The sequence below is a fragment of the Micromys minutus genome, assembly GCF_963924665.1.
Source record: "Micromys minutus genome assembly, chromosome: 31".
NCBI classification, from domain to species: Eukaryota; Metazoa; Chordata; class Mammalia; order Rodentia; family Muridae; genus Micromys; species Micromys minutus.
In genome coordinates this window covers 22,975,333-23,002,580 of record NC_137966.1, presented here as the reverse complement: position 1 = coordinate 23,002,580, position 27,248 = coordinate 22,975,333, and the positions used below count along the sequence as shown (strand labels likewise).

The window sequence follows — 27,248 nt, the reverse complement described above, 5'->3', positions numbered from 1 at the left end:
TTAGGTAAGGTTTTCAGAAAGCTCAGGAATAGATTTGATATTACAAAATGGTCCATATCGCCCAAAAATGTCTTTTGATTGAACAGCAAAATAGTATTTGGCAGAAGCTAAGATTTGAGATAAGGTGCAAGCCATTGGGAGTGTTAAAGCTTTAATTTCTGCAATTTTCTTCCAAGTCAAATGGTTCAAGTTCTCATAACACAGGAAGATGTGGTAACTCTCCACAGGAGCACACTTGGGGTTGACCTTGGGAATGGTCCAAGTCAGGGCAATACTTGGGGGACTCAGCACTCGCTTCACTTTCAGCTCAGGCTTTTGGGGAGGAAGTGTGTCTTGGATTTTGTCAGCCATCTCAGGGGGTGGTGCTGGTGGCTCTGGGAGAGGTGGAAGGTATTCAAAGGAACCAAAATCCTACAAACACATTTGTAAAAAAGTTCACTGAGATCATTTGGTGAATATAGACAAAAGAGGTCAAGCTCAGGCCTACAAATCTACTTCCAATACTTCAAACCTTCAACAAAGCAATAAAAACTTATTTTTAAAAAATGAGGCTAGACTCATGTTTTGTACGCGCGCACGTGTGTGTGTGTGTGCGTGTGTGTGTGTGTGTGTGTGTGTGTGTGTGTGTGTGTGCTGGTACATCTGTCAGCGTATTCACACATGTAAAGAGGTTAAAGGACAACCTCAAGTGCTATATTCCTCAGGAGCTATTCATATTGCTTTTGTGTCACTACATTAAGTTCGTTTGGCTGGACAGAAAACTCCCATGATCCACTTGTTTCTGCCTTCCCAGCTCTGGGATTACAAATGAGTCACACCTAGTGTGGATCAAACTCAGGTCTTTCAGTTTGCGGTGCATCTTAATGACTGAGTCATATCCTGGCCTCTAGACCAAATATTTTCAAAACAGAAGGTTCCTTTGTGGTTGAGATTTGTTTTGTTTTTAATGATCCTAGGAATTGGACACAGTACCTTGCACATGCTGGGTAAATGTTCTACCTCTGAGCCACATTCCAAACTGTTAAAGAATGATTTCTATGCTGTAGAATACTACTAAACCATATTGAAGGATGTCTCAGGCATTCTGGAGAGTAAGCCATCTCATTTCAACTTTGTGTTTCCAAAGACTGCAGTAATACTCCAATAGCCTCATCAACAATGGTCATTACTCCTAAAATAAATGAAAAACGGTTTTCATTTCTGTACCTTCTGAAAGTTGTAACTGAATTCTTTTTATTATATAAGTGGATTCAAAAGAACGCTTTATGAAAGCCATTTCAAGTGTTTCCTAAGCTGAAATGTGGCTCAGATGTTTCCAGAGAAAAACAGAAAACCCCACTCTGCTGGAATGAACATCCATTACCCAGCATTTCAAGTTAGTACCTCATTTCCATTTTCTGCCACTGGGATTATTTCTTTTGATTTCGAAGTTGACTTCTGGGTTAATGATGGGATTTCTGTGAACAAGACAGTATAATTTAGAGCTTGGGGTGTATCTCAGTGAGCAGACACTAGTCTACCACTAGTGAGGAGACCCCAGCACTCTACAAGAAAGTGAAAATTAAAATTTACCTGGAACAAATCCCACGGTGTTTAAGCAGTTGTATACTTTGGGTAGTAGATACAATCACAAGTACAAAATTCATATAAATATACACTTTTGATAGAAAATACATAAAACTTTCTACTAAAGTAATAAAAATTCCAAGAGTAAATATTTTATTATGCAACTAGGATTTAGATATTTACATGGGGGAAAATGATCCACAGTAAGAGATAAAGGAGGTAGAATGATCTGTTAAATCAATAAGGTCTCCAACATGAACCTACTTACATGCACATATGAATATGTAACATACATAAGCACAGAAATTCAAAAATAAAAATCCCCAAATGAAAATCCCACAAGCTAGGGCAACTCTCTCCTGAGGCATGCATTCATATGGAGGGAATAAAATATAAGATGTTGATTGTGGGAAAGGGGAGAAGGAAAAAGAGATGTAACGGGAAAGGAAGAAAAAGAGGTGGGGAGGATGGAGAAGCTTTGGTAGAACAGAGGGAAAGATGTAGCAAGGTTTGTGGATGGTTTTAAATAGGTAGGTAGAGAACACATGGAGAGAACTGAAAAGGGTAGATAATACCATAAAGTCCAAGGGCTAGATCTGTAATTACCACAAGGTCTGTCTAGCTTAGTAACCACCCTCCACCCCGTCCCTATCACAATCCCACAACGGTTTGTTTGTACTTTACTTTTGATATAAAAAGACTACTATTTGTTAGGTATTTTTTACAGAGAAAGGGGTGGGGGATGTGTCTGTATTTGAGACAAAGTCTCACTGTGCAGCTCTGGCTGCCTCAGAACTCAGAGATCTACCTGCCTCCACCTCCTAAGTATTGGGACTAAATATGCATGCCACCATGGCCAACTATTTTATAGGTATTAAGAGGTAATGATTTTTTCATCTTAATTCTGAGAGTGTGTATAGGTTTTTAATGATGCTTTAATTATCAAAGCTGGGTTTGCTAAGATCAAAGTCTTTAAATAAATCATTATACAGTGATAAAACAACCACTAATAGTTTAATACCAAAAAAATTCTAAGAAACACAATTTCATAGGAACAACACTACTTATTCCAAAATAATAATAATCAAGCTCATTCATATATACATGATCACACACACACACACACACACACACACACACACACACACACACACACACACACACACAGGAGATAAGCAACAGTGGCATCACTGTTTTGTGTTCCCAAAGCAACAGTAGCCAGAACCATGTTATTTTAAGGTTCTCATTAAACAGGTGAAAACTGTTTCTTCTTGTTTCAACTTAACCTTTAAAGGTTGTATTTTTTTTAAATGATCTACTCAAAGATGCAATACATACCCAACAAGATACACCCTTTCTAAACTTGTTTTTAAAGATTTATTTATTTATTATATGTAAGTACACTGTAGCTGTTTTCAGATACACGGGAAGAGGGCACCAGATCTCATTACAGGTGGTTGTGAGCCACCAGTGTGGTTGCTGGGAATTGAACTTAGGACCATAGAAAGAGCAGTCAGTGCTCTTAACCACTGAGTCATCTCTCCAGCCCTCTAAACTTTGATAGCTACTTTTGAAACCTGAAACCATCACCAAAACAAGATACAGAATACTGTTATCTATCCACCTCAAAGTTCTTTCTCTTGTCTGTGCTTATTTTTTGAGACAAGGTCTCACATAGCCCAAGCTGGCCTTGAACTCTCAGTCCAGTTGTTCTACTTCCTAAGTACTAGAATTATAAGCATACAATATTATGTCCAGTTATCAACAGAAGTGCTTTGGCATCCCTTTCAATCTGTCTCACTTCTGACCCCACAAAAAATCAGTGGTTTATTGTCACTAAAAGTTTAAGATGGACAATGGTGGTGTATGCCTTTAATCCCACCAGCTCTTGGGAGGAAGCCTGGCCTATGGAGTGAGTTCTAGGACATCCGGGGCTACCACACACACACACACACACACACACACACACACACACACACACACACACACACACACACGGATTGATTAGATGTATCTCAGTGACAGAGCACTGAAAAAAAAAGATTTGCCTTTTCTAGAATTTCAAATACAGGATTACTTTTGATGATGTGTGAAATTATACATAGGCTACATATAAACTTTTTATTTCTTGATCGCTTATATAGATAAGGAATACATATATATGTGTGTGTGTGTGTGTGTGTATATATATACACACACACATCAATTGGTGTAGTGTACAGCTGTTTGTAGTTCTGACCTATTATAAATAAATCTGTTATGGGAATTTATGTTTTATTGTATGTAGCTATAATCCCAGCATTTGGAAAACTGAGGTAAAACTCCAAGTTTAGGGTCAGACTAGCTACTAAATGAGACCCTGTCAAATCAAGTTTGTTTAGATGTAGGTTTTCATTTCTCTTGGATAAATATATAGAACAGACAAGGCTAGTCATACATCTAGAATGGAAGTAATATTTTAAGAAACTGTCAAACTAAATTGCTTAGCCATTCTTAGTTACAAAGAATCCCAAGTTGCTACATGCCTTCACTAACATATCCTAACACCTCTGCTTCATTCTGGCATTCTATTGGATATGCCCTATATTTCATTATGGCTTTACTTTCCCTAAAGATCACACTATAGGACATCTCATTTGCTTACTCATTTCCTTATTTATATCAATGTAATTATCTTCCTGCTTTGGATACATTTTGTTGTGGAGTGTCTTGGATTGAGTATCCTTTTTTTGGGGGGGGATATTTTTTATTTATTTATTTACTTATTTACGTATTTTTTAATTGAACAACTTTATTTTAAAAAACGATAAATGTACAGATTTTAAGCATTTTTGCATAAAAGTATACGAATACTTGTTTTTTTTAAAGGTTTGATAGTGTGCATTAAGATCTTACTAGTTACAATGAGCATAAAGTACATGTAAAACAAGATGTAATCTGGAATTAGTCAAAGTTTTCTTGGTGTGTAAAGATTAAGCATAATGTTTTTTCATTTCCTCTCTCTCTCTCTTTTTTTTTTTTTGTCTTTTTTCTTAAACTTCATATAGTCTGTGAGTCGTTTCTGGGGTGTTCTGAGCTTTCTGGGGTTAGTTGGATTGAGTATCTTAAAAACTCAATTTTATTGCCATAACAGGTTTATTATTCTTCTACTGATGTGTTACCATATCCGTCCTTACTTTACAATCTGGTTAACACTCTTTAATATGGATCCACTTTTCAGTTGTTATCTTATTTCCTTTAATGAACTTCCTTTAGGGCCGAGGAGATGGTTCAGTGGCTAATGTGTTTGCTGTGTAAGCATGAGGACTTGAGTTTGGATTACTAGCGCCCATGTGAACGTGGGTGCAGCCATCCATGATCCCACATTGGGGATGTGAAGATAGGAAGATCCACAGGACTTGCTGGACAAGTCTAGCTAAAATAGTGAGCTCTAGATTTAGTGAGACTGTCTAAAAACTCCATAGTACTCACAGGTGCATATGTACACACACACACACACACACACACACACACACACACACCTACCCCCCACCTTTATTTTTAACAGTTAAGATCTGCTGGCAAAAAATTTTCCTTATCTGAAAAAGCCTTAATTAATATTGCTTATATTTTTGTTTTTGAGATAGGACCTCACAGTGCCCAGATGGCCTTAACTCCTAAACCTCCTGTCTCCAGCTCTCAATTGCTAGAATCACAGGTGAGCTCCATTACTGTTTCAGTTTTTGAAAAATATTAACTAGATAAAGAATTTGAGGTTGGTACTTCTTTTTCTTGAAATTTCTATAGGTCGCAGTCATCTCTGTGACAGGGTACAGGTTTCTCCATTGTCTCAGTTGAAGCCATCTTTGATTTAACCTGAAACTATCCCCATTCTTTTTCTATACCCATCATGCAAAGTCCTGTGGGAAACTGCTGTTCTAGAAACTCAGGATTCAAATGCCCCAGCCTACTGCATGATTTTTGGCTTCTGTGAAACTGCTTGCTTGCTTTACCCCTGCAAATGCCAACCAGGATGTAGTTTATCTTTGTTCTTTGCCTCTAAAAGCTCCCTGTAAAATGTACATGAGGCTGTTCCATGAGAAATAGGTTCTCTCCAGGCACTGCTGGCTGGCTTAATATAGACTTTCAGTTTAGCTGGTTGTCCTGAGTGTCTCTACCTGACCAACCTGAGACACTATGTCACCATGACTGATCAAGTCACTGAAACATCTTTGCCTGTCTTGCTTTTGGCAGCACCACTGTTGGCCTTTATAGCCATAGTCCCTTCCATCCCCCTTTCATTCAGATCTTGCATTTCTTTTGCTGTTTTTTGTTTTGTTTTGTTTTTGTTGTTTTGTTTTGCTTTTGAGGTCTTTTCCCTCCTAATGTAGCCCATTTTTTTTACAATTTTGTATTTGGGTTTATGTTTCTTTGCACAATCCAAAGAATCATAAACATACTGAAGCCAATAGTCTTGTGACCTCCAAAATGAGTTCTGAATAAAAATAATACAAAGATAATGTGGTGTGGCTTTGTACATTCTGGCTGCACTTCTGTTTCCAGTCCTGTCGTCTTTCTTTAGTGAAGGGCTCTCAAGTAGATGGTTGCCATGAACTTCCTGATCCAGACAGTCTCATTTATGATAGAGCTGATCCCCCTCCTCCTGCTTTTTAATGATACCATTCAATTTTCTTTTGGCTTACACAGCTTTAGCTGACAAATCTGTGAGGCCTTTGTTTCTACTTTGAGTGCATCTTTTTTTTTTTTTTCTTTTAAGAATGGAAACATCATGCATTTATTTGTATGCTATCCTTGTACAGAGGCCATGGTAATCATCTTTGCATTGGTTCAATATGTAATTTTTCACTGGTTTTTAAGAAAATGAGCATGTATATTGTTGACATAGTCTCAGTTCTGATTCTGCTCAAAGTTGACTGAATTTCTTGGCTGTGTGATTATTCTTCTCATTTCTCAGAATGAGACTATATGATTGACTTTCAGTCCCAAAAAACTCTTTTGATCCAAATTGGAGTTACAGAAAACTGTTGTCACATTCTTCATTTCCATGTGATATATAAATAACATTCCTCTATTCCCAATTCTAGGTACATCCTCTCTGGCACCATTGTTATGGTGAAGAAACTATGGCATGGAGAGAAGAGACTCAGTGCTCTAACAACCTGGGTGTTCTTTAAAGGGTGAATAGATAAAAAGATATACCTGGGCTACTCCTTCACCATAAAAAGGAACACATTATTAATACAGGATGGCACGAATAACCTGCTAAAGAACCACAGAGGAAAGGGCTAATATCATGATAGATAATGCATAATCACACTGAAATGATCTAATTATAGAAAAGAAAGCAGATCAATGGTTGCTAGGGCTTAGGGAATGGGGTAGATAGTATATATAACTTTAAAGAGGTAGATGAGGAAGCCCTGCAATGACAGAACAAGTCTGTAATTTCTGGTACAGTCATATAAACTCACATACATTTTCTTAGAAAGATGTAAAAGCATCCTTTACCTATGCTGTAGTTGGACATGCCTTCGCTTGTCAAGTCAATAACAAAATCAAATTTCTTCTCTACAGGCTGAAAAGGTTTTATAAAAAGAATTAAGTTTAACAGCAGAAAAATGTTTTTTTAAATATGAAAACACATTTTTATATATTTCTCAGTGCTAAGGAATGGACCTGGCCGTGTTCACACTCAGGCTTGTCACTATTCAGTTAACCCCAGCTCCACCTAATAGTTAGAATTTGGATTCTCAATGTTCTCTAACTTGTTGGCTTCACTGTGTGAGGGTGCATCTCTGTATTTCTGTACTAGCAGAGAGCTAAATACAGACAAGAATCTGCTATTGTTATTTCTATGACCCATAACCAGTCTCTCATTTTGAAAATATTCTTCCTCACCTGCCTAAGAAAATTCAGAGATGTATCTGGCTGTAATACAGATCTGATGGCCAAAAAGTGGACGGTAGAACTTCTAGGTAGAGAGAGGGACAGTGGGAAAGGAAACAGACACAGGAGATTCACCAGGGACACCCCAGGGACACCGAGGTGAATTGATGGAATAGGTAGAGCTGGCCATGTGGTGGGACATAACACCAATATCAGTTAGGTTAGAGTAGTTGGGAGACTGCCCAGTAAAAGGCCTCTGTGTCATTATTTATATCACTGGTGGGTCCAAGATAGTCCTGCCATGAGAGACACTGATAAAATACTCAAGTGTCTGAAAATATGGTTAAGACTCTCAATGAATTGTAAATGTATGGATTTCTGAAATCTATGTAGCTATTTTTTTTTCAGTGTGCAAGTTGGCCTAGAATCTGGATACATAAACTATTCCTGTATTAGTTTATGTCATTGAATGGGCAGTGAAGGGACAATTCACTGGACACTTTCAGTGCATACGGACTAAAAGTGGATGACAAAACTCATTCCCTACAGCATGCTGCAACATTCAGACAGCAACCCTCACTTACCCCAACTTCAATCACAGTATTAGGTGAGTTCCTGACATTTCTTGATTTATTTTTTCTAATTTCTGGAAGAAATGAATAAAAAAAGATGAATATATCCAATTAAATTTATTAAACTATTAAACATGGTCTTTGCAATACAAGATACCAACCAAACCACAAATAATGACAGGGATACTAATTCACTATATAAATAAAAAACTAAATGTATCCCTCAAATTGATAAACTAGTTTAAAAAAACTGACATGGAATTAAAGCCTGTTTTCTTTCCAAAACTTTACAACCACACTAGTGACTCTTGGTTCTCAAAGACTGAACTGTTTACCACCTGTAACTAACTGTGACCTTTCTCTTCACTGGATCTTAAGTAGCGTGCTTGAGGAGCACCTTTCTAGAATGTGCATTTCCCCATTTCTTTGCAGCTCTTTAAATTACAAATGTTGAGATAAATAGTTTTATATGTGGGGTAGGGGAGCATTCTGATATTAGGATACATTCCAACACAGCAAAACATGACATGAACATAGGGAATTCTGGGTAAGAAATGGTGAGCAAGGAATATGGCCATTTTAAAGTTTGGAAAGCTAGAAAGTTTTCTACAAAATGAGGTATTTTAGAACGTGATTATAACCCAAGCACCTGGAAAGTGAAAACAGGAATCAGAAATTCAGTGCTTCCTTACCTACACAGTTTTTATATCTTGTGAATGAAATGTTACATACACATACAACATGCAGATACATTTTAAGCAGAGTTCTATAAAGATAACCTATGGCATTTAAAAATATTTTTAAACAAAGAGACACTAAAACCAAAAACTTTAAAACCAAAAGAAATTTTTTAAAAAAATTCAAAAGTTACTAAAAAACAAACTTTTAATATAAAAAAGGCTGTTAAATGATAAGACACATAGAAAACTGTCACTACCAACAACAAAAGGCCAACAAAACATATGCATAAAAGTTGTATAATCATTACATGAAGATGTAAATCATTAGATCAACACAGTAATGAAGCAAAAGGCCTCAAGCCGATAGATACAGGACAAAAAATGTTAATTTTATTAATGAATCATTGATTTTAATTAGGTATTGAAATCTGTAATTGCAGATATGAACTAAAAGATTTTTGAGTTGACAATTGTATACTTTATTAAAGTATAATGAGTCTGGAGAGACGGCTCAGAGGTTAAGGGCACTTCTAAAGAATCAAGAGTTCAGTTCCTAGCACCCATATAAAGTGGCTCATGACCGCCTACAACTCCAGCGCCAGAGGAACCAATGTCCTCTCTGGCCTCCCAGGGCATCCACACACATGAGGTTTACACTCAAACACACATACACATAAAAGAAAATAAAAATTTTTAAAAGTCATTATCCATTTTTAAGCTTTCTAATTTGATAGGTCACATTCTACTCATATTAAGATACCTGTTGGATCTGACGTAACTGAAGTTGTCAAATTAGGATTTTCCACAGAAATCAACATAACATCATCCGTGTTACTAAAATGGTTAAAAAAAAAAAGCATGCATTATCAGGCTTAAATCTGCAGTTAATGGTCAGGATTCCTCTAATTTCTTATTAACAATGCTATTTGCCAAAGTTATTCATTAATTTATCTTTGAGTTCAGTACGTGTGAGAATCAGTTCTCTGTGGAGAGCACGTGGATCTCAGGTGATTAGCCTTGGCAATAAACACTTTACTTGCTGAGTTGCAGAACCTGAACAACTGTGTGAGGACAGAAATATTTAACAAAGCCCATATACTATCATCTCATTGATATAATCTACGAGCTGCGGGAGGCTGGCAAGATGGCTCTCCAGGTTAAAGCGCTTTATGTCAAACTTGACGGCCTGAATGAATTCAGTTTCTGCATGTGCTGCCCTCTGACATCCACAAGTGACATAGAACACACCAGTACTCATAAGTTGTTTTGAAATACAAAAAAGAAATCAGTAATAGATAAGTAAAATTTGGTAGAAATATAGTCACAATACTTACAATATATTAACATACTAGATGCACAAGCATATGAAATATCACTTTAATGCACACTGTCTGTTCATAAAATACTTATAACTGAAAAATATTAATACCCGTAAAGACACACTCTTTTTTTCTTAATTTTTAGGAACTATTTATTTATTTATTTTATGTGTGTGAGTCCACTATAGCTGTCTTCAGACACACCAGAAGAGGGCATCAGACCTCATTACAGGTGGTTGTGAGCCACCATGTGGTTGTTGGGATTTGAACTCAGGACCTCTGGAAGAGCAATCAGTGCTCTTAACCGCTGAGCCAGCCTTCCAGCCCAAGACACAGACTTAAAGGACACATGACTGAAGCTGGGCATCCCATGTACCTGTGGTCCAGCACTCAGGAGGCCAGAAAGGAAAAAACAAAACTTACTAGACCATAGCTGCCACTACTCTACCACTAGTTCTAAGCCTGAAGACCATATGCTGCTGCCATTTCAACCCTTACTTTTATGACATAGGCTTTTTATTAAGAATTGTGTTAAAATAAAGAAACTACATTAAGTTTGTTAAAATGCTAATTTTCAATAACTCAAAAAAATCTTATGAGATGTCATACTTTTAGTATTTATGTTCAGGATTCACTTTGGTTCAGATTTTATATACAAAGGGCTGAGGGCTGGGGCACTGGTGCAGGAGGCATAAGTAGGTATCTGAGGTCAAGGACAGCCTGGTCTACACAGCAAGTTCCTGGACACTCAGGGCTACACAGAGAAACCCTGTCTCAACAGAACACAACATCCCCAAACCAAAACGAGCTGAAGTTTACCTTCTTACAAGTGTACTGATTTTATCTTATTTTACGTTTGAGCCAGCATCTTACATAGTTTAACTAGTCTCTTTAACTAGCCAAGAATGACACTTTTCCTTTCTAGCTATCCCAAGGAACTTTTTTTTTTTAAAGAAATTATTTTCTTTATAAATTACCATGGCATCTTTCTTACAGATTAAGGGGCTCCATGGGTCATGCTAACTTGCACATTGAACTACACTCTTCTCCAACAACCACTGTCTTAATTACTATTGCTTCAGTAGGTTCTCAATAAAGGGGGTCTACCAACCTTGTTTCTGTTTTAGGGCATTATTTATCACTTAGGTCTTTTTATTTCCTTAAGTTTTAATCAGTTTGATACATTCTACAAATACCTGCCATGGCTACTTGACATTACATTAAACATATATAACAATTAGTGTAGTGACATCTTAACAAGAATCAGCTTTCTAAGTCACATATGTAACATACTCCATTATTTATTTAGGTCTCCTATAATTTGATTCACCAACAATACAGCAAGTAGTACTGTTTCAAATTCCAATTGGCTTTTTCAGGCCAGACATGGTGGTACCACAGAAAACTTCAGAGGCCAGCATGGTCTATCTAACAAGTTCTAGCCAAGTTTCCCATGCGCATTAAATATAAAACCAAAAAATACTTTATATTTACTCACACTTGTCTAACTCTGGCAGCCTTTATTATTCTTCATATATCCAAACACTTTCTCCAACCTGCAACCAACCCACATTACTGCGGACTAAATAGATTAATCATGGTCTACTGGTACAAAGACACAATTCAGAAACAACGGATAAACCACTACAGTTAAGCAACAGCATCTATCTATTTTGCACCACAATGTTGAATAAAAGAAAAAGAGATAAAAATCATTCATGAGTATGATCCCATGTGGACAAATTCAAGAAACAAGCAGATGCAATTCATGGTGCTGGAATGCCACCAGGGGTTAGGTAATGGTGGCACTAGTCAGACTAGTGACTGGTACACAGGGCATGACAGGTAAGGCACTGCTGACGTTCCCATCTCTTGGCTAGCATGGAGTTGCTACGGAGCTGAGATTCCTGTTCCACACCCCAACTTCCTCACTACTGCGCTGCAGCTGTGTATGTAGTCCTACGCTCAGCAACCCGTTATTTCACAGTAGTTTATTTTGTGAAAATTCCATATTCTTGCTAATTTTGCTAGAACTCAAACAAGGAGAAAAAAATTTATCCTTAACTGATCTGTGCGCCTTGCCCGTTCCATACAAATATCTTTATACAACTAAAAATTTGATTGTAAGATACATATATTGCAGAATGAAACACCAAGGTGCATATCTGACAAGATTCATCCTCGAGGAAGCTGAGACCCCACCTGACGCTGTTTCCAGAGATTGGCTACCAGAACAGGTTCAAGAGTGGCTACTGATTCCTAAATGACCTTGGTTCATCAAGCCTTTCAGAGGGATCCAGTTACGATTCCAGTTAAGCCTTGAACTTTCTAACCATACACTAGAAAAGAAATGCTAAAACTAGTTTTCTTAAATCTAACCAAATTTTTGTAATTTTTTCTACCCCTACATACCTCTTAAAAAATATATTACCCCAATTCAGCAGAAAGAAGCTATGGAGAATTGTCATCTTGATTCCATGGGTTTGGGTGTCTGGTTATAGTTATTTTTTAAATTATAGATAGGTTGTCATTTAAAATAATAATTTTGGACAGGGAGGAAACTAAATAGAGAGCTTAGACTTCGAAATTTCTATCTTTCCTTTCCTCTTCTCTATGCTTTCTTAGATGAAAGAGGTTAAAAGAAAAAAAGGGATAGAATATTACAGAAATTAGACAAATAGGGACAAATTATTATTTTTACTCTTAAACAAAACATTTTATAGTCATAGCCTTACATTGGTAGAAATCTTTGTATTTTGATGTAAAATTGAAGCTATATATTTTTTACATTGGTACAGAATTTATATATTGATATAAAATTTTAAATTAATAGTTACTCTTAAGATAGGCATTGTGGGGCTAGAGAGATGGCTCAGTAGTTAAGAGCACTGACTGCTCTCCCAGAGGTCCTGAGTTCAATTCCCAGCAACCATATGGTGGCTCACAACCACCTGTAATGGGATCTGATGCCCTCTTCTGGTGTGTCTGAGGACAGCTATAGTGTTACTCATGTATATTAAATAAATATGACTCACTTAAGACTACAAGGTTTAGACCCAGTCCTTTTAATAGCTGCTGTTACAAACTGTTTAAGACGGTTAAGTAATACAAGTTAAAGGACTGATAGTAAACTCATGGTGATATTAGATTCTGATTTAATAACAGTAAAGTGTTGTAGTGGATTTGGCCTACCTAACGTTGCTTGTATTCTGTTCATTTGGGTCTGCCAAAATGTTTGCACAAGATTCCGTATGTAGGACACTGAGGGACCCTCACCCCAGTTGGGTTTTATTGGTAAACAAAGACACCAGCAGCCAATGGTTGGACAGAGCAGATAAAAGCGAGACCTTAGATTTTTCCTGGGATTGAGACTGAGATGAGATGAGAAGGGATCCACAGTGGTGGGAGAATGTGGAGAGGAGAGACACCATACCTGAGACGGTACAGGACAGAGAGGCATGGCAGCTATGTGAAGGAGCAGGGAGAGTGCGATCCAGGGTGTGATCCAGCTGGGCCACACTCTGGGTCCACGACAGCCAAGGGATAATATAGAATTTAGTTAAGTGATAACAGTATTATCAGCAGGAGGCAAATTAACCACATGGAAGTTAGGCAATGGCCTAGGTACTGTGCTGCTTACAGCATAGAATTATGAAGGCTGTGCGTGTGTCTTTCATTCAGGAATGTAGAGCACTGAGGTAAGTAGCAGAAACCTGCCACCAGTATTTAATTCTACAAATTACTTTCAATATTATTCAAATAGTAAATAGCTAAAAGTAGTCAAGGTTTAACAGTTCAGATATACTATATATAGATAGATAATCTTCAAAAGCAGAGATCCACAGAATACGGCATTTAAAATTATTTTAGTACTATTAGATCTTTTGACCAGGAGACATGTCTGCTCCTGACAGTACCCCCCATTCCACTTCAAAGAAGGCACTCAGCATCACTCCAACTGGAATCGTTTCAATTGTCGCAAGCTAGCCACTGGGTAAGAAATATCCTACTTTTATTCTGCAGACAATTACTGTCCAAAAAAGGACATGTAGATGCAGGATAGTCAACTGTTAAGATCTGCTAAGGCAGGGTAAGCTTTGTAATTCCTGCTTCACTCAAGGTCTGTCAGATAGTTCTTGGCCAAAAGGCCGAAGAAAGATGCTTCAATGTTATAGGAATATTGGGGAATTAGACAGGCAGTCAGCTGTCTGTACAAATTTTTTAAGTGTTAGAAACTGTGTTTGTGTTTCCTACATAGACTAGTCATAGTCTCATAACTGAACTTAAGTTGTTTAACAGTAAAGAAAATGTTCTAGATTTGAAAGAATAGTTTTCAGATAGTAATGCAAATTCAAATCAGACATAATTCAGGTATAGAATTGTAAACTCTTTAAATTAGAATAAAGTACTTTATCTAAATTAACAAATATTATGGACTGGATATTACAAGTGTACATCATATCTTATAATTTGCATAACTGTTATAATTGTGTTCATTTTTTATCTGAGAGAAGAGCCCTTTTAACTGGACAAAAGGGGGGAATGCAGTGGGTTTGACCTAATGTTGCTTGTATTCTAATGTTAATTGGGTCCCCAAAATTGTTTGCAAGAGAGAGCCCACACATATGACACCGAGGGACCCTGTCCTCAGTTAGTTCTGACTGGTAAATAAAGATAACAGTAGCCAATATCTGGGGAGAAGAGACATAGGTGGGGTTGAGGATTACTGGGCTTGGGCCAGGGAGGAAGAAGAAAGATCTGCCATGCCAGGAGAGTGTAGAGAAGTGGACACTGTGCCTGAGAAGAGCACATGACAAAGAGGCATGGCTGTCACATGACGGAGCCAGGAGAGTGCAGCCTAGTTGGGCAACCCTGGGTCCAGAGCAGCCAAGAGAGAACATGGACTTAGTAATAAATTGGGATTAACCGCATGGATGTTAGGCAGTGGCCCACTTACTGAGTTACTTAAGGCATACTAAAATATAAAGGCTGAATATGAGTCTTTCATTCAGAATCTAAACTATTGAGGTGGGTAGCAAACCCACTACCGGAATTTAATTCAACAGTAGAGCACTTGGCTAGCATATTCTAGGCCATTGGTTCTGCCCCTAGCAAGACGTGAGGAAGGGAAGGGATGAAGAGAAAGATAACTAAATTTAAAAACAGTCGTTTCTAAGCTTTATTATTTTCATTTTTTTAAAGATTTTTTAATGCGTTTTACCTGCATGTTTGTATATGTACTGTTTATGTCTGGTACTTGTGAATTTGCAGATGGATTTAATATGCAATGTGAGTGCTAAAACCTGAATTCAGATTCCCTGAAATAATAGCAAATGTTCTTACTGGCTGAGCCACATCTCTAGCCCTAAACCTTATCACCACCATATAAGTATAGTGAATATACGCATGAACGTGCCATGGTACATGGAGAGATCAGAGGGCCAACTCTGTAGACTGGATCTTCTCCTGAAACCTTTGTGGGTTCCAGAAACTGAACTCAAACCATCAGGCTTTAAGGCCAGCTGGTTTTTACTTACTGGGCCATCTCACTGGCCCAAAGTGAGCAGCCCTAGGTTTTAGATACAGGGCTAAAAAGAAATATAGTCCTGGCTGGCCTCAAGCTCACAGAATTCTGCCTGCCTCTATTTCCTGAGTTCTTTTAAGCAGAAAGTGCTGAAAAATCATACTGAATTGGCCTGAAGACCAAAACCACAATAACACATCTCAGAGGTAGGCTATAGAATACACTGAGAGAGTTCTTTTGAGGCTGAAACTATGTCACAAGAATAGGGGAAAATAAAAGATTATCTTATAAAATTTATACAGATAAGTTTTTGCTCAGCTCCTGATGCCTGAGTGTTGTACTATTTATCTAATGTTATATAACAGTTTATCTAATATCACAATGACCTTTGAACAAAACGAAACAAAAGAAAAACCTAAATCCTTATTGGAAGATCCTTGCTTAAGGTCTCCTCTTACAAGAAGGTTAGTGCAGGCTGCACTAATCTGACAATTTGACCATTACTACTATGATACAATCAACTTTTACAGATTATTGTAATTTCTTTAGAATACATGAATCTATTATGGATAATTCTTCATATATACAATGTTTTTAACACTGATTTTAGTGTCAAGGTCCATGTCTCATAAAATGAATTGAACAAGCATATTTTCATATATTTTGGCAAGAGCTTACTTGATGTTTGCATTTTCATTATTTAATTTTTAATATTTAATTTTAAAAATATTAATTTAACAATAATTTAATGAAATTTTAATATTTCTATTTATTATTTTTTATTATTTTTTATTTAAATAAAATGAAACACAAAAGTCACCATGGCCAAGGAGCATTTTGTCACATTATCCATGTTCTTGGTAAAGGATGCTTAAGTGCCTGAAACAGCTACATAAACTGCAGGTTGTTTCGTACACAGTGTAAAATGAGCATCTGTGTCCGACAGGGAACATATTTGCTAAGTCCTGGTACTGTCTATCAGCTTCTTCACTTGCAGCAGCAGCCTGACTTTCCTTTTGTCACAGTTTCAGAACATGCTGTCAACAATGGTAGCAGCAGACGCACGGCTGTGACCCCACTTTCATCGACTTAATGCCTTCCTCATAGTTCCCTCACCACCAAAATTCTGGCCTCAGCACATGATTAAAAACAAAAACGCATCTTACAAAGAGGGGCTGGAGAAATGGCTCAGAGGTTAAGAATTCCTGATATCCATGATGGGTGGTTCACAACTACCTAGAATTCCAGCTCTCAGAAGTTCTGACATTCTCCACTGAACTGCATTTATGTACACACAATTACTCACAGGCACACATATATATGCATATATTTTTAAAAATAATTAAAATAAATAAAAATGCAGGAGTAAGTAACATGGAATTACTAGGGTAGCTCTTGAAAAGTCAAAACTATATGTTAAGTTCCAAATACCAGATGAGCCAGGGTAACATAGACCCTGTCTCAAAGAAATAAAGACAAGACTTTATCAATATGTTCTACTCCACCCCTTAGAACAGCGTTGACCTAAGTCAAAATCACTAAGCATGGTTCTTTGCTTCTAAAAACATTCTTCTTGACCAATACCAATCCCTCAGCTAGACCAGTGCTTTTTGATATAATTAGATAAGTAAGTGCACTCCAGTTGGATGTTATCGTAATAATACTTTCAAAATGAAGGGACGCAAGCACGGCTCATTACTCATTGTGACAAAGGTAGGAAGCAGTACAATGACCCATCAGCTGACCAGCTCAAGACCCAAGTGTGATTAAAACAAAACAGAAGGTCAGAGAATCAACTGAATTCCTTCAGATTGTTGATATGAATGTCGATATAATATAACATTTAAGGTGTTAACTAATATAACTATAAGCATATATTTAGATAAATAATTTTATGTTTTTCTATAGAAATGCCTACCTTTCAGAAACAAACTCAACACAAGCTGATGGCAAATTGATCTTTCTACTTGCTTTTTCTGAAGAGTTGAAAGGGGCATGGTTCACAGAAGACATTCTTTGACTTTGACTTTTAACTGTCTTTTGGGCTACACTCAAATTCACAGCTTCTGAATGTGTAACCTGTTAAATGGGCGAGGAAAAAGCAGGTGAGTGGAAGGTAAAGTTCACATGCAAGAGTCCTGAATATATGTTAAAATATTAAATGGTATGTAATTCAATGGCTGACGGCCATAAAGGTGATTTCTCTGCCAAAACTAGTCAAGGAATTAACAACGGCATTACAAACCTAGACTTTGAAAATAGGGCAAACAAATACTGAGATAATTAGAAAACATCTTATTTCTAGTAGTCTAAGTTTTAACAACTAAAATAAAAAGAGTGATTTTTAACTTCCAATTGTTATATTTAAGCCTTGAAGCTCAAGTTGACTCCATGCCTCAGCTGAGAATGAACATGGCCCTTTCTAAGGGGTGGCATAAACACCAAGGTAGACACACTTAGGCAGGACTCTCAAGTGCTAATTATACTAAGTAAACCAATTTTATATATGAATATGCCCAAGCAGAATTGGAAGGCAAAGCGGGTCACTGCTATCATTCACTTCCAGGACAAGGTGACATGAATCCACTTTCTTCCTCTTTCCTACTCTAACTACAACTTGTAATGTAATTCAATGGGTAAATACATAAAGCAGCTGTAAAGTTTAATGAAAAAGGGAAACTAGATAGGAACCTCATGACCACAGTGAGGACTCTATACATCCAGACTAGATTATAAGGCTAGCAGACATTTATCCACCCCTCGTTTCTAATAGTAGTGGTGCTGACCCAACCCCAATACTAGAAAAATCGAACATTCCATTTCATAAAAAACAGTGGCAGCTGTTCAGCACTTGGGGCAGAGGAAGTCTAACTGCTTCAGCAATAATAGCAAGCACAGTCCATCGGTGAGGTAACACCCAGAACTCCACCGAGGAAAGCAGCCAACCAAATCTACTTCAGAGGCAATACTGTCATCTTCCCACACACAGGCCAGTAGCCGGACCACACCACAGACTAACAGCAGAGAGGACTGAGTCAGCACTTGCAGGATGATCATAGGTGACTGTGTGGAGCCCAAAGAGTGAATTCAAGCAGAAGAGCCCTCGGAGGCCATTAAGGAAGCTGTTATGGAGACTACAGCTCAGAGGATGCCAGAATGCACAAACTAACCTAAGTAGAGTGACTATAAAGGGAATAAGTGGCAATACCATGACCTTTTAGTCCTTCCAAGAACTACTAAAGGTGGAGGCTGTACATGTCCTTTGTACCCCAGAGCTGTTTTTCTGTCCACAAAACTAATTTTAGAGTTGTGCTCTGGATATGCTGAGAATTTCCCAGATCATAAATCAAGTCCCAGCTCCTTTTTGTTACACAGTCCCTACTTCAGAATCACTTCTGTATTTTTTCACATTTAAGTTTAAAAACAAGAAGCCAATACTGTATTCATGCTTCTGTTTGGAAGTATATTCTCATTCTCATTTCTTTTTGGAAGAAAAAAAAAGCCAAGCAGACATGTGTTTATACGAACCTTACAGACTGTATTACTGGGTAATGTGTTTGCCTCCAAACAAGTTCCTTGAGATGATAACACTGTTTTGATGCGCTTTTGAAGTCTTCTTATTTTTATCTAGAAGAAAGAAAACAAAGTGAATAACCAAACAAGGGTACCAAGTACTACAAAAGAATGAAAACAACTACTTGGCCAAGTAGTCTTGTGAAATGCAGGCATCTACACAAGTAAATGAAAAGGTCTTCTTACTTCATTACTTTTCATGATTCTGCAGCCCGATGACCCCCCAGCAGGGAATGCCTTCTATTTTTTCCATCCTCTGAGTTAGCATCTTTACTCTTTAAATGCATTTATTTATTTATTATTAATTATTTGTAGTTATTGTATTAGGTATTTCAGGGTGGCCTCGATAGGGTGGCCCCTATGTAGACAAAGATGTCTTTGAATTCCTAGTTTTCCTGCCTCTATCTCAGGTAATGGAGTTGGGCGTCAGCACACCCTGTTATGTTGAAGATCAAACTCAGGACTTACTTCTAGCTAGATTAGCACTACAATTTAGCAATATCACCAGCCCCAGTGATAAATTCTTACACCATCATTATCACTTGCTATCCATGAAGGAATAGTTCCAGGTCCTATAGATACAAAAATCTGCAGATGTTAAAACTATACACACATCCTCTTGTGCACTTTAAATTATGTTTACTTACAGTGTCTAGTACAATGGGAATGTTACTACTGAGTTATTACACTGTACTACTGTTCAAGGAATACTGACCAGACAAAAAGATGCTATATGTTTAATACAAACACTTTTTCCCTAAATGTTTCAGTCTGTCTATATGGGGCATGCCTTTAATATCTACAATAAGGAGGCACTGACAGGCAGGTCTTTGTGATTGAGAGGCCAGCCTAATCTACACAGTGAATTCCAAGGCGGTGGGGTAGTTGGGACTATGTAATGAGACCCCATCTCATTAAAAGGAAAAATAATATGTCTGCAGTTAGTAAGTATAGAGATAGAACTCAAAATGTAGAAAACCAATTAGAACTAAGACTATTTCTCAAACCTTAAAACAGTTGGTCTTCTTTTATTGCAGTGGTTCTCAAATCTGTGGGTCGCAACATTATAACAGTAAAAAAATTACAATTATGAAGTAGTAACAAAAGAAAAGTAATTGTATGGTTGGGGGTCACCACAACATGAGGAACTGTAGCATTAGGAAGATTGAGAACTACTGTTTTATTGCCTCCCTTCCCCAACATACAGTATATAAACACATTTACACTATTGGAAGGAAGAAAATGAAATTAGAAACTTACAAAGAGTTCACCAGCTATTGCTTCATGCTTACTCCTGCACTGGGTCTTCCCAATGCGTTCATTCAACTCATTCAGTTTCTTATCAAATAAATTACAGTTTATCATGCAGATCTCCTGTCGAATCCAATGTTTAACCTAGAATTTAAATAAGAGCCCAAACACACAAGTTTCAAATTTTAAAACAATTTCACTTCCTACTTTTTATTTTTATGTTTTGTGTGCATGTATGTATTGCTACACTGCAGAGGGTATCGGACTCCCCTGGAGCAGGGACAGATAATCATAAGGTGGCATGTGGGTGCTGGAAACCGAGGGTCCTCTAGAAGAAAAGTCAGTGTTCTTAACTTCTGCGCCATCTCTCCAGTTCACTCCTACTTTTCTGAGGCAAGACTTTTTCACTACACAGACCCAGTTAGTCTGTAATAGACCAGACAAGCCTCAATCTCAAAGAGATCCACCTGCCTTTGCATTGCAGGTGCTAGATTAAAGCTGTGTGCCATGCCCAGCTTATTTTCTACTGCTTAAAAGTGCTTTACTCTTCCTGATGTTTTATAATGAAAAATTACTATACATTACTATACCAGTAAGTTTTACAAAAAAAGGTATTAAATTTTGTACAGCACATCTAATATTTAGCATATAAACATGTTAAAAATTAAATTAATCTTCAAAATGTTGGCTTCATATAGTTCCAGTTGACTACTGTTTCCAATAATATACATTAATCAAACAAATAATCAGAATCATCAAAACAGAACCAGAGTACACCTACTTCACTAGAATTGAAGATTACACCCACCCACCTTGGCCTTTTGTTGTTTGTTTTTGTTTTGTCTTATTTCTAGAGACGTGTCTGACCTCAAACTCAGAGAGCTGCCTACTGCTGCTTCTCTTGAGCACTGAGGATTAAAGGAATGTACCAATATGTTTAGCCTGAAGTTATATTTCATTTCACACATTTCAGACAGGCCACAGAGAAACAAATAATAAGGCAAAAGTGAAAAGAAGAAGTATACTTAACAGTGTTAAAAAGCAGTTTACCCAGGTTGTGAAGAGGTATATAACTATATAACTCGAATGTATCAAGACTTCAAAATGGACTACAAGGTTATCTAAGTCTATGAAATTGTGAACAATTGTAAGGCAATCAATAAACAACTATTGCTGCTGATAAAAAACAAACAAACAACAACAACAAAAAAAAAAAAAAAAAAAAAAAACCGTGACTGATACAAAATGCTGGATTGTAAGTAAAGCTCAAGGTCATCCCATGTTTAATTTACACATTGGGCAGTCTATTATTAAAAACTCCATCTCCTGTGTCCTCCGGAAGCCGGCGGTCCTGAGCTGCACCCAGCGACCTAACAAGGGCACTGCTGAATTGTGCCATGCCTTTCCTTGATGTGCAGAAAAGGCTGGGCGTTACCTAGACTGTCACTCTATATTCCTCATTGCTCAACAGCCCTCTGAGAATGCCGCTCGATGCCACGCTTTTGAAAAAGAGTGGACAGAATGTGCACAGGGGACTGGTGCTGCCCGGGCTAAAAACGAGTGCAAGATAGAACATGAAGATTTTGAAGAATGCTTTCTTCGGTTTAAAACAATGAGGCAAATGTGTGAAATCAAGCAACAGCGGGAAAAGCTAACCCCTCCACCTCACCATTTGGGCAAGGAGGAGCCTAGGCCCTGAGCAGAGCAGCTGGAAGCTACTTTTCATGATGTTTTCTACTGGAGAGAATGTTTAAGCTCTTTCATCAAGTATGTAAAAATAAAGAATTACTCAATCTTAAAAAAAAAAAAAGAACTCCATCTCTTTCTACGAGTCATTTACAGACATGCAATTCAGTAGATTACCTGGTCTAGAATATTTCTGAAAATAGAAATATATTGGTAATGTAAATCATTTATTTATCTCTTACTGTTCTGTCTGAATTATGTCCTAGTTAGTTTTATGTCAACGTGACATAGCTTGAATCACCTGAGGAGAAACCACAATTGAGGAAATGCCTCCAGAAGAATGGGCTGTAGAAGCCAGTATGGGATTTTCTTAACTAGTGACTGATGGGGGGAGGGCCTGGTCCATTGTGGGTGGTGCCTGGGCTGGGCAAGCCATGGGAAGCGAACTTCACGGCCTACCTCTGCATCAGCTTATGGTCCCCACCCCGACTACTTTTCCCAGTAACTTACTGTGATACTGAAATATAAGCAAATATATCCTTTCCTCTTCGTGCTGCTTTTGGTAATAATGTTTCCTCACAAAACAATAGCCCAAAACATAGTGCTTAGCGTGTGTGTGTGGTTGGGGGGGCAGGGGGAGAATAGGTATATGCACATGAAGTAAGAGGCATCAGATCCCCTAGAGCTGGAGTTAGAGGTTATGAGCCACCAGACAAGGATGCTGGGAACTTATTTCAGGTCCTCTGCAAAAGTAGCAAATGCTCTTAACTTCTGCTATCTCTCTACCCCTTTCAACATGTTTTACTAATCATATGTTCCTAAGGTAAATATTTTGATCCAAACATTACCTGTTCTAGCAGTACTGTATGCCTTTCCAGAGCCTCAGAAGCATTTTCATTAATTTTCTCTGAAGTTTTCATGACCTTAACATTTTCTTTGTTTTCTGAAAACATCTTCTGATTATGGCCTTGGAGAGAAAGAAAAATTATAAATAAAGATATTCCTTCCTAAGAAGAAAATAAATAATTTAGGGAGTATAATCAAGTGGAAAAACTAAAATGTTTCAACAGCAGTACTTAAATTTTTTTACATGAATACTTCAGCTGGGCATTGTGGTGCATGACTTCAATCCCAGACTCGAGAAGTAGAGGCAGTTAGAACTCAGTGGGTTCAAAGTCAGACAGTGAGATTCTACCTTTAAAAAAAAAGTAACTGCATAAAAAGTTTTCCATAAAAATGTTCTTTAACAAAGAAATCTTTGGTAGGATTCTGGTCTCAGATATAAAACCTTTCGATCTTGTTTTACAGGCTATGCACAGGGTGAGGTGGCACACAGTTCAATCACAACATTTGAGAGAGAGTAAGAGGATAGGAATCGAGGCTAGATTGAGTTGTATAATGAGGCCTTGTCTCACCAAAACAAAACACATAAAAAAAAAGAACAAAAGAACCCTGCCAAATACATAACCAAAACATACAAAACAAAACTAAAACCCCCAAACAAAACTCTAAATGAACTGTTTAAGTTAAACCTTTGTACATATAGGCACATACAGAAAATTTCAATTATCTTGTTAAAAATAATTATTCTGTGCTCTAAACAAAAGATTCTATATAGTGTGTGCATGTATACATAGTACATAATACATGTTTATGAACATGCCATTACATTAGGTGTGGAGGAAGGAGGACATGTTTATGAAGTTAGTTCTCTCCTTCCACCCTATTAAACCCAGGTCACCAGGCTTTGAATGTGAACCTTTATCTGCTGATCCATCTTGCTGGCCCTAAATAGCATTTTAGTCAACCAACATAAATATTCTATTTCTAATAAAATTTATTTTGTTATAACTTCCTTTTTTTAATGACTTGGCTTCTCTCCTGGTAGCTCTTTGTACTCAGGCACACAGACACATGTGAACTTACAGCATCTATCATCTCTTATTTGGCATATGATCGTTAAATCAATTCTATGCTCTTTTCATAGATTCATCAACAACTTAATGTACCTGTTTTCTAGGGAGATTTACAAAGCCCCCAAGAAGCTATTGGTAGTTTATGTTTGCAGAAAGAGGGAAGACATTTAATTTAGTAGTGTATCCACTAGTAATATACCCATGTTCCTGCAAGCAACACTAATTAAACTCACTGAATCACAACAAACACCCACAAAGAGAGATTATTTAATTTCAACCCTCCAATGTTAGAAATCAAAGTCTACTCTCATCAGGGTAGATAAGAGATCTACTATTAAGCTGCATTCTTAGTCTGAAGAAGAAGGGAATCATCAAAAAGAGGAGAGATGGTAATAAGGTTAGAAGCAAATATGATCAAAATACTTTAAGTATCTATAAAAATGTCATAGTGAAACCTGCTATGTACCATCAATAAATGTTAATAAAAACCTGATCTAATAAATAAAATCTTAAAATAAGAGACACAGTTAAAATGAACCACCTACCTTTTGAGATTTTCTATATTTTCATGAAAAAAGTCATTAATCCCTTTTTGGGGGTAACATTTCACTTTCCTTTAGATATAGTGGACATCATTAAATTGAGCCAAGCTTTCCCTAACGCTGCCTGCATAGGGATTTGTCGTTTGGCTTTGGTGTCCTTTCTCTATATGGTAAATTGTAATTTAACTTGATATGTAAACAGACTATAGCTGACTTTTTGGGGGAAGGGGTGCTGAATGTATGTATCATTAGTGTATCATGTGTGTGCACAAACAGCACCTGAAAAGGGCATTAGCTATCCCCTAGAGTTATAAATGATTATGAGCCATCATCAGAGGGCTGGTAATCAAACCTGCATCCTCCATGAAGGCAGCCAGTGCTTTAACCCCTATGTTCTCTAGCTTGTTTAACCTACATATGTGGAAATAAGCTGTCTCAAAACTCAAAGGGGATTGAGTGACTAAGTACAGCAGACACACACTAGCCAGTCAGGCTGCTCCTCCTCTGTATCTCACTTCTTCTTCTTTGGCTATAATTTTAACCTGCCCACACGATAGGAAGGTTTGTTGTTGTTTCATGGAGCCCAGTCTGGCCTCAAATTTGCTATGTAGCTGAGGATGACCTTAAACTTCTGATCCTTCTGTCTCTACCTCTTTAGCGCTCTAGATTACAGGCTTGCACCACAATGCCCGATTTATGTGGTGCTGGAGCTGCATATACCATAAGCAAGCACCCTATCAACTGAGCTACATACAACCCCAGACTGCAAAACAAAGCTCTTTTCAACAGTGTTTGGTCCTGCCTGTTGCCCACGCTAGCACTGGGAGTAAAGTCAGTAATTATAGTAACTAGCCATAACTTCCTCCTTTAACAGCATATCTTTCCATCTCAGAATCAAGAACAGTTCACAAGCAAAACATCTTGAAAACACAGTCATCATTTACCTGTCCTGACTATATGTACCCTACTTTTTTTTGTATGTTTGAGCCTTTAAAATCCCCCTAAGGAAAGTGACTATTTGAATTTCTCCAAAAGACAGAGGCATACACTTACTGTTACTCCTATCAAGGCTAAGTACTAACTGCCCCTTTGAGTATGAGTATGTTCACAATTTAAAATGTCACAGTGACAGATCCCACTACATTCTTTAATGGCACCAGCACAATTACTAGAGCAGACTGAAATTCGCTTTCTCAAGAGTCTGAAAAAAACCATAACTTTTACTTTTATCATGAGGTTCTGAAGTAGCATTTGCTTCTTCTAAACTGGAAATTATTTTGTTGATTCTCTTGTTATCCAAAGTATTCTGAGTTATAGCATTCGACTTAACAGATGGCCACCAATTCTTTAGTATAAAGTCACAATTCCCTTCATGTCCAGAAAAAGATCTTGCTACATTCGACTCCTGTTTAAAATGAGTTTCAGATGTGTTCTGCAACTCCGCTGCCTCTTTGCTGTGTGGTGTCTGCTGGAGGAGTCAATAGCTGTCCTTGGCTTGGTGTAAGGACACACAACCCGTTCATCAGTGTTATCCGATCTTGTTTCTGAAATATCTCCTACTGTTTTAATTAAATTCTGGGGAAATGCTATACTTTTCTGTGAAAATATTGAATTACCAAAGAGTTAAGTGAAGAATCAATGTGTTCAGAAGGAGTACACTTGCTAGCTATAAACCCAGGACTTAAACTCTAAATTACCATTTGGAATATTAGTTCCAATTGTTGTTTTTGGAGCTTCAACATTCTTTGACTTGTTCACGATCTCCAACTGCTTCCGGCAACTTGTAGGCATTGTTTTCTTGGCCTTTAAAACCTTCCGTCTTTTTCTGTCTGGACTTTCCATATCTCATATCCTAGAATTTAAGGTATAGATAATATGATGCTTTGTTTCAAAAAGATTTATATGCATTTTCCCAGTGAAATAGTTATAATATTAAAATAATATTGTGACTCTCCATATTTTTTCTAGCATCAATGGAAGGAGAGACCTTTGGTCCAGTGAAGGCTTGTTTTCCCAGTGTAGGGGATGCCAAGGCTCTGAGGTGGGAGAGAGTGGTTGGGAGAGGGAGCACCTTCATGGAGTGGTAACTGGATTCCCAGGAGTCAGGAACCCCAGATTCAGCCTCCTGCATCTTAGGCTGCGTCCTCCCACCCCGAGTGGTGTATCAGCTCTTCCCGAAAGCCCAGCACCCTACTGCTGTGGGCACAGGTTAAATGCAGCTTAGTGTCTCTGTATTTTTGTGTGCCCAGTGGTGTTTCCACATTCTAGCAACAGGGTGAAACAAGGAATCACAGACTGACAGACATCTTAGCTACAGGAGAAACTAACAGACTAGACTGGCTGAGAGAATTTTGGGATCATCCTATCTCCTTTCTCTAGTACTGGGGTCACAAACACCAACGACAAGCAAAATATACCGATGTGGTGGTTTGAATGAGAATAGTCCCCATAGGCTCATGTTTGAATACTTGGTCCCCAGCTGACAGAAAATTTTGGATAGACTAAGTAGCCTTATTGGAGGAGGTGGGCTTTAAGGTTTCAAGTCCAAGACATTCCAAGTTAGTTCTCTCTGCCTCTTCCAGTGCAATGGCTGCTTGCATGTTCCCATGCTCCCCAGTAATCATTCACTCAACCCTCTCTAACTATAAGCTCCAAATAAACACTTCTAGAAATTGCCTTGGTTATGGTGTCTTATCATAGCAATAGAAAACTAAGGAAAGTTGTTACCAGGAG

The 27,248-nt window shown here is 37.6% G+C and overlaps 1 protein-coding gene across 1 annotated transcript; it reads right to left on the bottom strand.

The window, feature by feature from the left end:
* ATF7IP2 (activating transcription factor 7 interacting protein 2) lies at window positions 1–26,357 on the bottom strand (the record flags this gene model as incomplete). The annotated part of the gene is made up of 10 exons (XM_080942219.1): window positions 1–411; window positions 1,384–1,457; window positions 7,075–7,141; window positions 8,037–8,098; window positions 9,465–9,538; window positions 17,466–17,626; window positions 19,076–19,174; window positions 20,381–20,515; window positions 22,906–23,024; window positions 26,213–26,357. The coding sequence occupies 10 exons, from the start codon at window positions 26,355–26,357 to the stop codon at window positions 1–3; spliced, it is 1,347 nt and encodes a 448-aa protein (XP_080798345.1).
* Window positions 26,358–27,248: the final 891 nt, after the last annotated feature.